Below are 17,293 nucleotides of genomic sequence, written 5' to 3'. Positions count from 1 at the left end.
AGCAAATGGTTTTGCAACAAATCACGGTTTTCTTAATACCACATACGTGGGGAAAATCATTGGCAGCCCAGGGTAACCAGGGCAATTTGGGTGTAGAATTGTTTCTTTATAGATTTACATTGCATTTCACTGGAAATTAATGCTTTACAAGTTATGGGCCTGCTGCTTCCAAAGCAATTACTGTGTGATTGAGTAGGTCCTGTGTTTCAGTTAAGGAGGAACCAGCCACTTTGAAAGCATTGTCCACATACTTTGTAATTGCTTACAATTCCTCATTTCAGAGTTCCTTGGGGGTTTTGTGTGTTTGTTTTTAAATATATATTTATATAATGCATGCACATACATACACATATCTAGATAAATAGATATGTATATATGTAGATATGTATGAATATATTTATGTAATCCACTACTGTGAAGCTGTGGAACCTGCACAGCTTTAAAGCATTCACGCAGTAGGGCACTTATGTGACTTTTCACCTTCCAGAGCTTCTTTTTCACAAAGAAGTTTATTTCCCAAATCAGATAATCAGATAAAAATTTAAATATAGCATTGATAGTTTTAAGCGGATGATGAAAAGCTGCATGTTTACATATATGTTAACACAGCCAGAATCAGGATAGTATCTGCCTGTCTGACAGATGGTGGCAGACACTTGTGTTCTGAAGTTTCTTTGCTCATTGCACTGCTAAGGCATTCTCAATATCTTGGATTGCTTCATTCAGACTAAGCACTGGATCCTTGCTGCTTATTTTTGTTACAAAGGAAAAACAGCGAACCCATAATACAAGTGATTCTTACTAATTTATCTGTTAAGGTGCTCAAGTTTGAGTGGAGTCTTGAAAGCCCTCTAGTGAAACTCCTGCTGAATCGTTCTCTTCAGAGCATCCAAGTAGCCCATCAGCTTTACTGGTAAGATCATTTTCCGTTACTACCATAGTCATTTTCTGTTACAGTGAACTTTATCCATGATTCTATTGGTGACAAAGTCTCTTTATGTTTTACATCAACAGAAAACCTAGGATTTTGCTCCTTCTTTATTCTTATTTCAGTACTGGATATGGGTAAATTGCATAAAAGACTTGCTTACCTCTGCCTTCATCCTGCCTCTGGTGGGAGGGGGGGGGGGAAGGTCTGTTCACCAAAGTAAAATACCATTTATGTTTTTCTACACGTTCTGATTTGAGCCAAAAACAGCCTTTCTCAAAATTTGCAAGCTCCAAGCAGCATTGGCTTTACTTGTAAGTGATCCTGCTTTTGTGATTTCTCTGACCTGTCCTGAAGTTGTCAGACTTCTCGTGTGTGTCCAAGTGTATGTCTTACCCCTTTGCTTGCCATGGTTCCTTTCCGTCATTATGGAGATCTACCGGTCCTGACAGTGACTGCCACACACTGTCTATCTCTACAGTATAAGGACCTCTGTAATTGCAGAGTGGTGGTGGTTCTGTTTGCTGTGCTGTTACTTCAAGACTCTCTGAATAGAAATGTGGAAAAACTGCCCTGTGAGCTGAAAATCAAACTGTTGTGTTTTGGGTTTTTTTTTTCATGTTTGGTAATGATGGGTGAACTGAGATTTCATTTCCAGTTCGACTGGTTCAGACCCTTTAAAGCACAAGCTTTTCTCCTTGCAAAGGAAAGACATCAACTTGAAATGTAATCATTTGGTTGATGAAGTGTGAGGTTGGGAAGAGCATGGATAATACTTTGATACCTGCATGATCTCTGGAAGTGTTAGTGTGGATAAAACGGAATTATGAATGTGTTTGTTTCACTGAAATGAGTAGGAGAACAGTAACATGCCTAATGAGCGTATCTGTCAAATAAAGGGGAACCACATTTAGCGAGCCATTTTGCTGACCGTGACTGAAATATGCATGAGACAGTTTCTACTATCTTGTATTAAAGTTAGTGATACTGGATATAAAATGTCCAGTCTAGAGTTCTTAAATGTGCCCAGAGAGTTCATAGTTTTCCTGTGCAATTAGAAATTATGTATAGAGTTCAATGGACAGTGGAACATCACTACTTTGCCTGTGATTTCTTTAACTCTCTTAGAAGAAAAATGATCGAGTACCTGTGGTCTTCTTCGTCTTTACTTTGAAGTGTAGGCTTGTGTAGATCCCCATTTTTTTCCCGAATTTGGTTATAATGGTATAATTTTAGGTAATATATCGCAGCCATTCCATCGTGAATAAGAGATATACTTTCTGGCACAGTACAATTTAATGTGGCAAAATACATTTATGTGTAGATTAATACATAACATAACTATACATAACCTCATCAAATAGAATATTTCTCGATGTTCCCTGTATTCTCTGTCGTTTAGCTATTAGTAGCCCTGTTCATGTCATCCAACCATGGATTGTTTTTCAAGCACATTTTCTCCCTGTGTGCATTAGCAATTGGAGATATCCTCAGCTACTGAGTGCTGGTTAAGTATTTTCATTATTGTTTTCTGCTTTGGTTGCAGATGGAACAGTTTACTGGTTTACTAGTTTACTGAATTTGCTTTTGATTACATACATCCTGGAGTTACACATGATTGTGAACACTTCCCATAATTAGTATTTCTAATTGTATAAATAGTGATTTGCTATTTATCCCTAAATAAACAGTATCTTCTACCTGAGATGTGAACTTCCATTTCCTAGAGGGATAGCTTAAAATGAACAGGTGTTTGTATGTAGGTGTGTGTAAATGCGTAGAAAACATATACACACTCACATACATTTCTAGAAATACTCAAAGTGATTTACCTTTGTTTTTTTCTTCTTTATAATACAAAAATGTATTTTCTCTAATTATTGTTCTACGTCACTGTCTTTCGGTATTGTCTTACTGAGTCACAAGACAGAAATGGATGTATTTTTGCCGGCCTTAGGATCTTGGTTACCTGACTGAAGACTACATTGTCAACTAACACATAGCATCCACTAACTTTCCTTGTCAACTTGGTAATCTGAAGAGCTTGCTACTAGGGCCTCATTAGCCAAGAACGCAGGTAAGTTCAGGAGAGAGAAACACTGTGATAGTGGATCAGGTGTGTATATTTGAGATCTTTGTCATGGAAAAACCTGTCAATAAACTGCAACAGATGACTTGTTTCTGAGAACAAAATCACCTAATTGCGATGTCTTAGAATATGGCAAAACCTGAGAGAGTGGGGAAACGTGAGCAAATACAGCAGACAAATAACAGCAGCCACCTCTGTGGTAGTCGTCATTGGAAGTCTAGTGGCAGAACTATATACACCTAGTATAAACTGAGGGGTCATTAGTTTTAGGTGGGAAGGTTTCACATGATATACTTGCTGGCTGCTCTCAGTTTGAAAAATGGGTAAATTTTAAACAGTCTGACTAAACTTATGTGTATAATACATATGTTTAGCTGCACAAAGTCATTGTGGAAGCGTCTAGTAGTCCCATTCAATTTAGTGGAAGGAGCTGGGGTGCCTCTTTTATTTTGGCTTTTTGTTCAAATGTTTCAGTCTAAACTCAGAATTTAAAGATGGCACATGTATCTTAAAATTTTGCTTCTTGTATTCGCCGCATTATACGCTTTTTTCTTTGATTACTCCACCATGTTCTTCACTAGTAAACTGTTTTCCACCTAATGTTTTAATTTATGTAATTATTCATATTTCTGTTCCAGTATTTTAAAAGGCAGATTCCCAAGTCATATATGCTATTTACAAAATTTAACAGTAATTTCACAGTTTTTATTAATAAAGCCATAATTAAGTAATAAAGGCTTTCCTTTACTTCACAAATTGAATTTCAGTCCTTATGAAAGTAATGGAAAATAGAGGTTTTCCTCCACTTATCTCTAAAGAGATTTTAAAAAGAAGCTCAATGATTTAATAATGTGGGGAACACATGTGTGCATGTACACTCACGTAAATTCTTAAGAAATGTAGTTAGGTAACATTTTATTCTCAACTGTTGTATTTTGTTTCATTACCAAATTAGCAATCAAGACTCAAGGACTGATAAAAACAAACTTTAGTAACAAGATTATATTTATTTTTAATTGTAATGAATGACATTACCATCCCACTATTAAATAATACAACATTGTGCACAGCGTACCTGCCCAAAATAAAACTTGGAAAAGAAGACTCTAATGTCATTCAGAAAACTAGTCATGTATTTTCAGAACCACAAGGGAAAAGTGGTTTAACTTCCATATTTTACAACACTATTGTAAATGTAGAAAGCAGTTGTCAGAACTGGTGGTGACTGTCAACACTAGCTTATTTTAGTGACAAACAAAATTTAGAATAATGTCTCAGTTATTTAAAATTGACTCGATTTCCCTACACACCAAAGATAAGCAGTTATCCAACAATGATGTACCAGCTCATCACCTTTTTAATATTAATGTTGAATGGTAAATTGTTAACTACTTTCCTTCAAGCAGTGATAAGTTTGTCTGAAGATTTTATTTAGAAGTCATGGGACGGTAATTAGCAAAGGTGGACAGAACAGATAGAATACTCATTCTTGGGACACACCTAACTGTTGTAAATCAGTGTAGGTTCAGTCTGTTCTTTGCTTGTGTCTGCTGCAGATTTGTCCCATTAGTTCTGCTATCTAGAGTGTAGAGGCAAATGATCTTACACCCTGTGTTTGTTTTTTTTTTTTTCTTATCATGTGCAACTTTTCCCCTCACTAAATTCTTGAGATAATTGGGCTATCTGCCTCCATCAGTGTTTCAACTCCCTGTTGGTACGTTTGAATGCACTCCCCTTCTCAAGGAGACTAAAATTACCCATGTGTACCATGCCAGCACAGGACCTGTGTACCACTTACATTCCATCTTAGTCTCATTTCAAGAGTTCTTAATGTACGTAAGGCATGGGGAACTGCCCCACAATCTTCAAGAAATTCGCTCTGGCTCTAGTCTTTTCCCATCTGAGTTCCTGGGAGGGGAGAAGGCTGGAGCAAGTTTTCCCGTTCCCTGGAGCTATGGTGAGAACAGAAGGTATTAACCTGGTTCTACCAAAGCAGAAAAGTTGCTTAAGGGGAAAGAAGCATGCTGAGCTCCTTTGGGCCCTTCTGCTTGCTGAAATTCTCTGTCTCCTTGCTACTGTGTTTCACACACGGGGTTTTTGACAGCTTTACTGCAGGAGTTTTAATCCACCCCTCTCTCTGGCAACCTGACAGTTGGTTTCCCCACTTGCTTGAGCGTTTTTGGCTTTTAGCTACTTTCATAGATGGCAGCTGCAGCGTATGGTTGAAACAGCTGGCTGGGGCAGGTGCCCAGGGATGTCTCACAGATGGTTGCCTTCCACAGCAGGACTGAATAAAGGGGAGAAGTGCACTGTCCTCTAGGATCAATGAGAGCTGCTCAAAGGTGGTGATGCTGAGAAACAGGTTTCATTGTCGTGGAAGAGTATGATCATGTGTAAATTTTGGTGGAGCATGAGAATCTGGTATGCTAAGCTTCAGAAAAGAAGTCAGGTGAAATCCTTGTTGAAGGCAAAATGTCCTTTTGTAGCTTAAGACAAGATAAGCCACTAGAACTTTATAGAACTATTCTAGCCAACTAGATTTTGACCGACAACCAAGAGAAAAGTGAGTAGTCTGCTATCTTTTCCAGTCTACATCTTGTGAATAAGTAAGAATGTAAGATTTAAAAGGAACTCTTAGTCAAATCCAGCACACTGAAAACAATGTGAATTAGGCTATTGATTTCAAGGCTAGAACATAATATTTTATTTTTATTTCTTTCTCTATGTAAAAAAGAACTGTAAAGAATCGAAAAGAACGTAAGAAAAGCATAAAAGTTTAAAAAGACCTCAGTTAAATTCTTTACTATTGGGAGGTTTCACCCACGGTATTATATTTTGCAAAATCGTTACTACTTAGTTTTTCAGCACTCTGGTTTTGGAACACTAGAGTATTGCTTCATATTTTCTGAAAGGAAATATATTTTTTGTTGTCAAAACCGGTCTATGTTAACTATAATTTACTTGAAGTCTTCAAAAGGAGGAATAAATCAAGCAGATACTCATGTCTTCAACACTCTTAATTATCTGAACGTTAAATAGGAGGCCATTCTCCATCTCTTTCTCTTCCCACATTATAGTGACTTTCTCCCACAGTCAGAAACTATCAAGTATGCTAATTATTAACGAACTTCCTAAATAGCTGTGTAGAGCAGACCAAAAGCCCAACACATTAAAATGACATTACTGTAAGTACAAAAGATGTCTATTTTGTTTTGTATTATTTTGGTCCTTACTGATCAGAATCAAAAGATCGCTTAATCATCTATGTAACTTTAAACCTGTGATTGGCCAGTCCCAGCACACATTTGATCTGTTGTTTTGCTACTCTGCATTAGGATTTGCGGTCAAGTCTGGAGTTGCTCAGTCTTCCAACCTTCTGAGGGTAACGTGTCACTCAACCAAGTGCTGATTATATATTTTATCTGAATTTGGAGTACTTGATGTGATTGCTGTGTTTTGGACGGCAGAGAACCTCAACCGTAGAGTCGATTCACATCTAGGGGTTTTAGTTCTGAGTTCATAAATCTTACTTATGAAATGCCAATAATTTGGAGATCTTTTGTTCTCTAGTTACTCACGCGTATAGTAAATAACACCATTAGAACATTATTTTTGTGAGATAATGGTTCAACCATTTACTGTGCTAAATGCTTCATTATTAGCCGTGTGGGACTTGGATTATTATCTGGGAAAAGAGACATATAATTATTTTGTTTCCTACTTTACAGACTTTCAATTTTCCCAGACTCCAGTTTTAGAAAAAGATTGTGTCAAATGAAACAAAGAAAGTAACTCTTTGTTGGTTTTGCCCTTCAGTATTTACAGACTGGGTGGGCAAATGGTACTTTTAAATCAACAAAAACACATCTTACATTTAATTCAACACATTTTAGGTTTTAAGAAAAAATGACTATTTTGGATTCATTTTCTTATGGCTCTGAAGACAGACAGGAGTGAACTGGCTGTGACCAAAGCTGGAACTGATAAAAGGAGGTGCTAGCTGCTGTCAATGTCTAGCTACCCTAGATCTGTCCATATTACTCAATAATAGAGGACCAGGGAGCAAGACCAAGTGCTAGGCCTTTGGTCTGCCATGACTTATAACTGCCGTCTTCCTCTCTGGCCCTGTTTTGGACTGCTGTCTCCAAAACAGCACTGGAGCACAGGTTGGGAATAGTTCACTCCAAGAATCACCCCTAAAAGACAAGAAGGGCAAAAGTGCCCCAGCTTTGACACACTCTGTCCTACAACACTGCTCTGCCTATATTTGCATGGTCGTATGATGAGGCATGTAACACTGACCTTCAGTGTCTTTTAATCTCTCTCCCATTTGTGGACTGTTAACATGACCATCAGAGTATTTCTGAGGCTTTGGGCTCAAACACACATGCGGAGAACTGTGTCTTATGATGACATGGTGTAGCACACAGAGAGCACCGGGGAGTCCCAGAGCCCGGTGGTGGGTGGTGGAGGTGCAGCCTGTGAGCTGCAGAGGGAACTTCTCCAACTACCTCTGTGCCTGTTGGCTCCAGGTCCAGGGAGTGCTCTGTGTGTCTCTTAATCTTATACGTGTACCCTGAAGCACAGACTGCCATTGACTGAGATAATCCAAAGGCCCGGTCTGCATGCTAGAAATGGGACTTACAGGCATATTGGCAGGTGTTCTACCCTTTAGTAGGAATATTTGTAAAGTTGCTGTGTATGCTGTTCCATGTACAAAGGAGGGAAGTCTGAATCCATACCTCTTTGCGCTTTATGAGACTCTTTCCATTGACTTTAGTGGCCTTTTAATCAGGTGATTATTCTCTGCAACTAAGTGTGACGTGTTTTGCTAGAACTAAGTCCACTTAATTTAAACGGCTTTGCACATAACATTTATTTGCCAAAGAGCAAAGGTGTTGCAGATGCTGTGATTTCTCTTTATAAACTGAAATGTTCTGACTAAAATAATAAAACATTTAAACTTTTAAACTTCTAACTAAAAGAAAAATGAAAATAAACTCCAAAGAATTAAAAATAAAATTGCAAACACTACTGGGAAAGGTTAACAAAGAACATGACATGGCATTTTAACATTTTAAATAGAAAAAGAGAGTTGGTTTTCTCGCTCTGTTAAAAATCACCGCTTTTAAAAAAAAAGAAATCCATTTAAAAATTAATAAAGCAATCAAAGTTATGCCTTTTTGCAATTTAGTGAATATGATATAATCTGGTGAATCCTTGACAAGGGACATAACAGACATAGTTATGCGTGTGTCTGGTTTTAATGATTTTAATGATTCTTAGTAGAACGAATGTCGTCTTGAATGTTTAGAAGTCTAGGAATGCTATGTGTTTTTCTAAATTTGGTGCAAGCATGGAAAGGAAGTGGTAAGGCACCCTTGTGGTCGTGTACCAAGGTGAGAATGGAGTGAAGCACGATTGTTGACATCGTGCATTGTATTTGTGCAGGCAAGTATTTAGCTGGAGCTAAATAAGTTACTGAACATGAAGATAACTCTCCGTGTGTGTCTGCTTTGGAATAGAGGAAATTTCATGCTAAAAATCATATTAAATCATATTTGAGGAGGATTAACATTGTAAAGTGCAACATAAAAAAGTCTGCAAATTCCAAAGTTATCAGTGCGTGTTACTGTAATGAAAAAATACACCACTATGTATGTGCGCAAGTGAACCTACTTAGACTTGAAAAGATTAAAAAAAGTGAAAGATTTCGGAAAATTAGAAAAAAATGAAAAGAGCAACTGGCCTTAATTCTTTTAACTGCTTCTGGATTTACAAGGTAGCAGTAAAGAAAATGTTTTTCAGTACATTGTTTGTTCAAACACTACTTGTATGCTTAGTTTTTGGTTTGTCTCTTTTTACATTTAAAAATGTTGAAGCTGACAAATCTAGTTTTTCAGTTATGCTGAAAAACTCCCTACCAGCTTCAAGTCATATCTATCACAATGCTTTCAATAACGTAACTGAATGTGAAAGATGGGTGTTGTCTTTTGGATATCCTCCGTGAGCAGGATCTAAGGTGCCGTTTTGGTGGCGTGCTGCTATGTCTCTGGTGCTGGGATGTGATGGACTGTAACGATCGGCCTGTGGAGTTGAACAGGACTGGGGAAGTGGAGTGGATGTTGCTGAGGAAGGGATTCAGAGCAGGGCTCTGTGTGGATGTCACACGAGGCTTTCATCTGTGCCTTTCATCTTTTTTCTATTAAAAATATTTTATTGTTGCTTCCTTCAAAAACAAAACAGCTAAAATCTTCCCTGACGGATACCTCACATAATCTTTGCTCGTCCCAGACGAACATTTGGGGGTGTTAACCAGAGTAGTGATAAATCAGGAAAGCTTTTGACAAGACATTAATCTAGTTCTGTCACTTCAAATGGATAATTCTCAGTCATAAATTTGATGGATGTGGAGGAGTTGTTCTGTTTTTTATGCTGTGAAACACTGCTGGAAAAAGATGACTGAAAGTAATCCGTGAAACCGTGTCTTTATACTGAAATTTGCTGTAGGTGTTCATTGGGCTAGGTCAATATCTGAAGAGTGACCAGCTTTAAGAATCTGAACTGTCCAAATCATACTTAGTAACAGTAGCTGCAATTTAAAGATGATGCAAATTTCCCAGATCAGGCTATAGTGATTTTGGAAAGTGAAATCCTCAGTCGGAAAGCGAACGGCGTGGAGAGTCGCTTGTGATTCTCAGCTGAGTGGCTGGTGGTGTGTTTCACTGGTGAAAGGTTGCCTGCTGCAGCCGGGAGCAGCTCTGCATGTGAGAGGGGTCCTCCATCAGACTGCTTCTCTGCTGCAGAACCCTGCTGCTACCTGACCCCCCATGGCCCAGGTGAAGTACGAGGAGAGGACGCCTCGCTTTAGATTTGTCAGATGTAATACCTGAAAAGTTTACGTTCACATTTGATGCTTACACTTTCAGTTTTTACCTTTTGTGAATACGTGGAAACTATTTCGTGATGATCTCCTTAGCATAAAGATTTTTTCCAATAATGGCAGTTATTGTATGCAAAATGATTCTGCAGATGTTTCAAAATTACACCAGATTATCTAAAACATTTTAGAAGTCTTGCTCTGGTATAGGTCTTTTTCTCTTTCCAGCTTAGCAAGCTTTTGCATTTTAACTATAGCTGTTTGAACCAGTTTCTGGCAAAATTTGTCTTGAGCTACCCTAGAGAATTGTTTTCAATCCATTTTTCTTTGGATGTGTGTTGCAAAGTTCTTACCACGTGACTTGAATAAATGCAGTGCAGGCTCTGAGTTTCTTGAACTGATGTGTTGGGAGTCCTCATTTATAGTTATCATGCGATTAATCACAGCCTTACCTGACAGGTTTGAGTTTAGTAAATCATTCCTATTTCTGAACACTTTCAGTGACGTCTTTAGGGAAAAGTATGAATAAACAGAGAGGGGCTTCAAGTAGATAAAGGACATTCAGTGTAATGAATTATTACTGTCAGCCGTATGTTTCTGTGGTTAATATTTCTAGACTTAATCATCATTTTCCACCAGAATGAAAGTTGGGCCTTGGACCTTTGTCTAAATGACTGAAACATTAGGAGAAGGAGAATCATGAATTAGACTTTGTTGAATATGTTCCATCAGTACCTGATTTAACAGAAAATTACATTGTGACTAACGGGAATTTTTCTGAGAAAAGTTGTCTCTAACATAAAACCAAATATAATTATTAACAGGTTTTAAAATAAAAAAAAATTAAAAAAATATAATAAAAGGCAGTATTTCTAAGGAGGAGAGGGAGAAGGATTGATAAAAGTCTTTCCAGGTCAACAGTGCAGAATTATTACAATTCAGCATTTTTACCTTTTTGTAGATGATGAGCATTTCAGGATTAATTTCATAAAAACTTTGCTGTTTGAAAATATTTCCTTAAACATTAATTGCTTTCCGAATGCTCACCCGTGCTAAATGGTATATTACTCTGTAATTATAATGTTGTCATTTGGACAGGGACCAAATTAAAAATGAACTGAGAGAGGAAAGAAAGAACTGTCAGATGAGTTGTCTTTGCATGGCTTTTTTTCTTGAACAACACTGCTAATGTTGTAATAACTTCCTTTCAAGCAAGAGAATTACTCAATGGACTGTCTCTCATCATCTTGTTCAGTGTTTGCTTGGCAAAGAGCCCACTTGGTTAAAACTGATGTGTTTTGGACCTTTGAATTAAATAACAGAAAGGGACCAGTGAATCTAAAGGAATTAATCTTTCCTTCCAAATCTACAGTCTGTAAAAGTCTGTAAGAAAAAAAAATGCTGCAAAAATGTCGTTTGTACAACCAGTAGACATCTCAGTCAAAAGACAGACAGATGGATTGCTTTTTAGCATCCACTGTGGTGTACGTCAAATACACAGAATACTGTTTGGTAAAGTTCATGACATTACTTCCATGCTTCGGAAAGAAAATCAGGCTACAAGAATTAACCTTTGTCTTTGAAAGGCCATTATCCCTATATGAAGATATTCAGAGATACGTTATCACAGTATTGTATCAACAGTGGTAGTTTTGCTGAAGTAATTCTGTGACTGAAGGACTACTGTAAAGTAGTTAGTAAGGAGTTTTTCACTGAATATTTTGAAAAATGTTCATTGAAATCAAAGCTTTTCACACAAACATTGAGCTTAGATACAAACATTCAGATGGTTTCCAAAGTGCCAGATGAAGTTGAAAAAAAAAGCCTTAATACTTCTGCTGGTCACTGGAGATGTGAAAGTAGGGACTTGTGGCTGAGGTAAGAAAGGGAGTGCCGCATTTGAAATTATTTCTCTTCCTCCTCCCACCTATATTGTTGACAAGTACCCCATTCATCCTAAAACAAGTCACCAGCACTTTTTCAGCTCAGCCTAAAGGAGATGCAATGCCTATTTTAAGACAGTCCCTAATGCAAAAGTTGTTATATCGGGTACATCTCCTCCTGCTGGTGTTCATCTGAATTGCTCAATCCTAAACCATCAACAGATTGTCTTACTTATTAGCTTGAAAATAGACTGTCTTTTAAACATAGTGATTTTGAAATACCATTGACATCTCATCTGTGCTGTATGGCACCTGGCTGCTGCTAACTGATGGTTGTTACTTGAGGCAAACCTATTTGCTGATGTTAAAAAATAATAATTTTAAAGAGGTATTATTAAATGGAGGGTGGGCTTTAAGATGGGTTAAATTGCTGGCAGCGTATACACATGAAATTATTTGTTTGTAAATTTGATCAAAGTTTCAGTGCTGGAGTAGCTGTTGTTTTTCAGTTGTCTTTCTTTCAAAGAGCTAATGCAAATTACCTCCACTGAAAATTTTAAAAGGTGAATACAAATTTTTTTCTATTCATAATTTGTTTATACTCAATTCAGGTTTTTTGTAGACAGAAGCAAACTAAAATGCTCCGTGTTGGTCTTGTCAGAAAAAAAATTAACGGACCGAATTTCCAAGGTGTGACTGAGACATGTGAGCAGAGTGCAGCGGAGCATTTACAGCTCTAGAGTGGTGCAGGTTCCGTTGTGAGGATAAACAGATGTGGAAGTAAAGCAAACACCTTTTGTTAGTGTTATTAACGTTATTAATGATGAGCAGAACTGGAGAGGTGGTCAAATTTAAGATGATGTTTTAGGAAATGGCTTTTAGAGATTGCCTAGCCCAAACTAGAAAAAGGATTTCTCTACTGCTGACCGTACTTCCCTTATAAGGATCTAGATAAACTGTAGTGAACGAGGAAGTAAATGAACCATTTTGTTGGTAAAACTAAGAATAGTAAAGTCTTCCTTATTAAAAAGAGACAGAACGCTGAGATAGGTATTATAATGATATAACATAGTAACAAAAATTTTGTGGCTACATGAATAAAGAAGCAATGGCCCATACACAAGTGGATGGGCTTTCTGAATCGGCACCAGCCCTCTCTCGCAAACTGAGATTTCCGTCCTCGTTTCATCTAACAAATGGCTTGGAGAGTTCAGATCGTTAGATAGAAAAGGTTATTCTAAGTATTTCATTGTAAACAATAAAGCAGCCCTCAGCATCTCTCTCAAGAAAATCCTGGTTTATGCTTTTTACTCTTCGTTTTTGTAGCTCGTGTAGCAGGGCTTATATCCAAGTAGATTTAAAAAAAAAAAAAATCTTTTTTTCCTAGCGTAAGTGCTCAGTTTTCATGTTCAGCTTCCTCCAGAAATTGTTCACAGTCTGTTATCCAGTGAACTTCCCGGTTTCCCTAAGACCTCTTTATGCTCCATTCCCAGACCAGTGCTTTCTCACATGTATTCAGAGATATTCTTATATTTACAAATATGCATACACTGGTGCACATGCATTCCTGCATGCAGTCTATATAATCTAATCTGTGATGTTTCGTGTATGGAAACTGAAATCTTTCTTCAGGATTCACTTGGAAATGTGTAGAGGGTGTGATGTGCAAAGCAGCATGCTTCTGGCAGTTGAAAAGGTTGAAAATATGAATTCCTTCATCCAGCTCTGCACACATTTCTGTCTCTACTGCTTCGAGATCCCAGTTCTTCTCCCAGGCTCAGAAGTCTGAGCAGTCTTCAGTGGTTTGTGGAGGGAGGGGATTGCCACAGTGTTCCCGATGTCCGCACAGAAGTGTGGAACTATGTTTGACATGGTGCAAAAGAGGCCTTACGGAGGCTAAGGGGTAAAGTGTAGTCACAAGTAGTCACTGAGAGAACTGAGAAGGACAGCAAAGCAAAATATCTTTATAGGGGGAAGGACATAGAAAAGAAAGAGGAAAGCAGAAATATGTAGTACAATGAGTAATATAGTTCTGCTGTATTCTCTAAGAAAGAAGAGAGTTAATTTTTCCCAGCTGTGAAGTTTAGATATGTGAAGACCTTCTGAGAGAACTGGGAGATCTAGAACCACTTCCACAAAAAAACATTATTCCCAAGTATAACGTGTACTGTTACTCTCCTTTCACTATGTAGTGTAATTTTGATTTGATTGCCTATATTGCTACATGTTCGTCTGGAGACCCTTGTGCCTAGACACGTAACCACTCTGTGCTTCCATCTCAGTCAAAGTTATTGATTCTAGAAAACAAAAAGCCATCGACTTCCCTTTTGGAGGAGCCACTGGAGACTCGTACTTAATGATTTCACAGAAATCCTGACTCTGACTGAACTGTCCTTGTTTGCCTGACATAGCTTTTATAAGAACCTGGAAGACTGTAGGCTGAGTAGTGGTAACTAAATAGTCAGCGGTTCATTCAGAGAAAGATGCTCTGACGTTTTTTGTACTGCAAACACGTGAGAGCAGTGGCATAGGCAAAACCCAAGTCTCTGCTGTTCTATACCCAAGAGTAGTTCCAGTTGATATGGTTATACAGTGTAAAGAATAATGTGGGGTCTTTGTTCATACCCTAAAATTAATCTATACACAGAAATTTTGAAGTATTTGCTGTTCCTGTGACAGTTGGTCCCCAGCTAGAAGTGCTTGCCAGAAATTGCCTTTCAGTTGCAGTGCAGTTGATGGGACTGAAGGCAGCCCAGAGTGACAGTCACAATTCAGAAATACAGTTCTTTTCCTGCTTATTCATGTTACTATTTCCAAAAAGTTATGACGGTCAGCAGAATTTTAAGCCTTCCTAAGGTGAACCACCACATTCTTGAAGGCCTGCTTGTCATTAGGTCATATCTTTTGAAACCACCTTGTGTTTTGGGGACTCATCATCATCTGGTCAAATTGCACCTCTTGCTTCCTCTGTCTCAGGAGCTCTCCCAACCTGCTGCTGAGGCCAAGCCCTCTGAACAACTTGATCCAATATCAGAGCTAGCTCTGCTTTGAACAGGGAACAGACCAGAGGACCTCCTGAGGTCCCTCCTGATGCTAGCTGTTACAAGTTTCTGTTAAGTTACAAATGAATTCTCTAACTGTCTTGACTTGTTTGCTGATTCAGTTTCCATGGTCCTTCAATTTTTGACCCATCGGGGCTGGTCTTTAGCTAACATCTTGCAGAAAGGTTGCTCTAGTCTTAGGAAGGATGGAGAATGATATGAGTGTTTCCTAAATAAGCAGCTTGGTAATAGGTATCATGTGTTGGATGGAGACTTTCATCAGTAACATTCTGTAGCGTTTCCCCCAGCTGAAGGACAGTATCATGGTGAAAACCACAGGATAGGATCCCAGATAGGCAAGAATGGTCAAATGATACGTTCAGCCCCAAGGAATTCCACTTGCCATCTGTGACGACTGTGTTGGGCTACTGCAAACACTCCATCGCACAAATATGAATACTGTCTTTCACCCAGAAGTGTAATGTAAAGTCTGCTTCCTCCTACCTCTTGTCAGTTCCTTAATATTGACAATCAGTTGTAGCCAGCGAGGGATTTTGTCTTTTCTGTTAGAATAAGAGCAAATGGCATAGCAGTAGGGATGTACAGTTTCTTCTGTAGCATCTGAAGAAACAAAGTCTGAAGGCAGGCTGAACGAACCCAAAATTATTTAGTTAAAAAAAAAAAAAAAAAAAAAAAACAAAATAATACCCAACAAAAAACAAACTAGAGGGGCTAAATTCGACACTGCTTATATGATGAGCTGTGTCTTATACTTTTATTCGTTTCAATCAGAAGTTTTAGAAATATGTAATGGAAAATCTGAAGAAAAATTGCTGAAATTAAAACCTTCAAGAGAAATTACCTGATTGTTCCATTCTGCCCACATCACCAGTCACGGGCTTGAGTGTAAAAGTTCTGCAAATAGGCAAAAAACATAAAATTTGATGAGAATATTATTTGAAAAATAGCTGTATAAAAAGCCATGTTATAAGTGACAGCAAATACTCTTTGGAATAAGAAACCAGTAGTTTTCAATTAGTGTTAAATGAGAAATTATGTTATGTCAGCTGATATTAAATGGGTATAAATGTCTGGATTAGTACAAAATTATCTGATGCCTGGAAAAGAATTTAATTTACTGAATTGATATTAATCAGGCTCATTAGCTTTAGTGTGGCAGCTGCCATCTTGCCTAATGCAGAAGGGATTGAACAGGGATTTCCAGAGCCAAATCCATGGGCGTGGATTAACTTGAAGAACAGTCCCTCATCGTGAGGGAAGACCTTGTTTGTACATCAGCAAGGGAAGTGGACTTCTGTCTGGGAAACAGGGCATTGCTATCTGTAATAATTATCCTGTGAGCACTGGGCACAGAAGAGGTGAGACAGTAAACGAGATTTCAACACTTCTTAGGGCTTGGCATAATGATGGCTGATAAAACTCCGCTTACCTAGCTCAGCTAATTTCTGCTTTGACCTGTATCATTTCCTTTGTTGAGTCTGTTGTTAGAGGTCGGTATTTGTGCTTCCACTTAACCTTCTCCACAACGTCATTCCATTGTGTGTGATGATTTCTATCTTCAATCAGGAGAAGCGTTTTTATTAATTAAACTTTTCTAACAGGCACTGCTTAGCTAGCTTCTGAGTGACTTGCATAACCCACAGATCTCCTGTATGTTTTTGTTGATAGGGCAGTTTGTTGAAATGAATTTAAGCAGCCATCGTGGCAAATTTTCTTGCAATTGTCAGTGCTTTGTGCTGTGTGTCGCTCAGAAGTACATTGCTTGGTCATGGTATGAAAATGGAAAGTCACTTAAATAACGGCCTATTTTAATACAATTTTTTGCATCAGTGTAAAGCTGACACATGCAGTCTTCAGCTGTTGCCCTGCCTTATCGTGAGCATTTTTTTAAACAGCAATTTAAAGGAGGTTTAAAGAGTAGTTTGCCTTGCTTTGCAAGGCTCTCATCCAAGGCTGCCACCCTTTGCCACCGCTTTGCTGGTAGAAACAATATGGCACTTATCCGTATTAATTTTTGGCGCACACAGATTTTTGCTCACTCAGCAGAGTACACATCTAAAAAGAAATGTGGTTGGCTCGAGGGTATTCACGCAATACGAAGTGACCAACTGTATGGTGGGAGAAGGGAAGAAAGTCACGATTTCTGCCCCTCAGTCTGCTGTGCAGCTGCACCCTGACGTGGACTGAGCAGAAGGACAGCACTTTGAGTGCAAGAAGGATACCTATAGCAGAGCCAGTGAGTTTCAAAGTCCCAGCAGCATTTTGTGTCAGATAGCTGATCTATATTTATTGTGCCAATGCAGTAACTGTCTCTGGAGAGCACGCTCCACTCTTTACCTGACTCAGGACATATGGAAATATGACATCTGTTTACTGCAATAATAATTCCACAGATGTGATTGTGAATCTTGGAACTAGAGCTGAACTTTTCATCACAACAACTATATCTTA

General features: G+C 38.2%; 1 protein-coding gene across 3 annotated transcripts in view; it reads left to right on the top strand.

Annotated features, from left to right (window-relative positions):
- The window catches only part of PIK3C2G (phosphatidylinositol-4-phosphate 3-kinase catalytic subunit type 2 gamma), a 310,696-nt gene that overhangs the window by 191,287 nt on the left and 102,116 nt on the right, over window positions 1-17,293 (top strand). For all 3 annotated transcript variants that reach the window (XM_075440297.1, XM_075440305.1, XM_075440313.1), the window contains one exon: window positions 819-913. In XM_075440297.1, the coding sequence (XP_075296412.1) occupies window positions 819-913 (95 nt within the window). The remainder of the gene's footprint in view (window positions 1-818; window positions 914-17,293) is intronic.

This window comes from Opisthocomus hoazin, chromosome 1 (genome assembly GCF_030867145.1).
Source record: "Opisthocomus hoazin isolate bOpiHoa1 chromosome 1, bOpiHoa1.hap1, whole genome shotgun sequence".
NCBI lineage: Eukaryota > Metazoa > Chordata > Aves > Opisthocomiformes > Opisthocomidae > Opisthocomus > Opisthocomus hoazin.
This window is presented reverse-complemented; position numbering and strand designations above follow the sequence as displayed.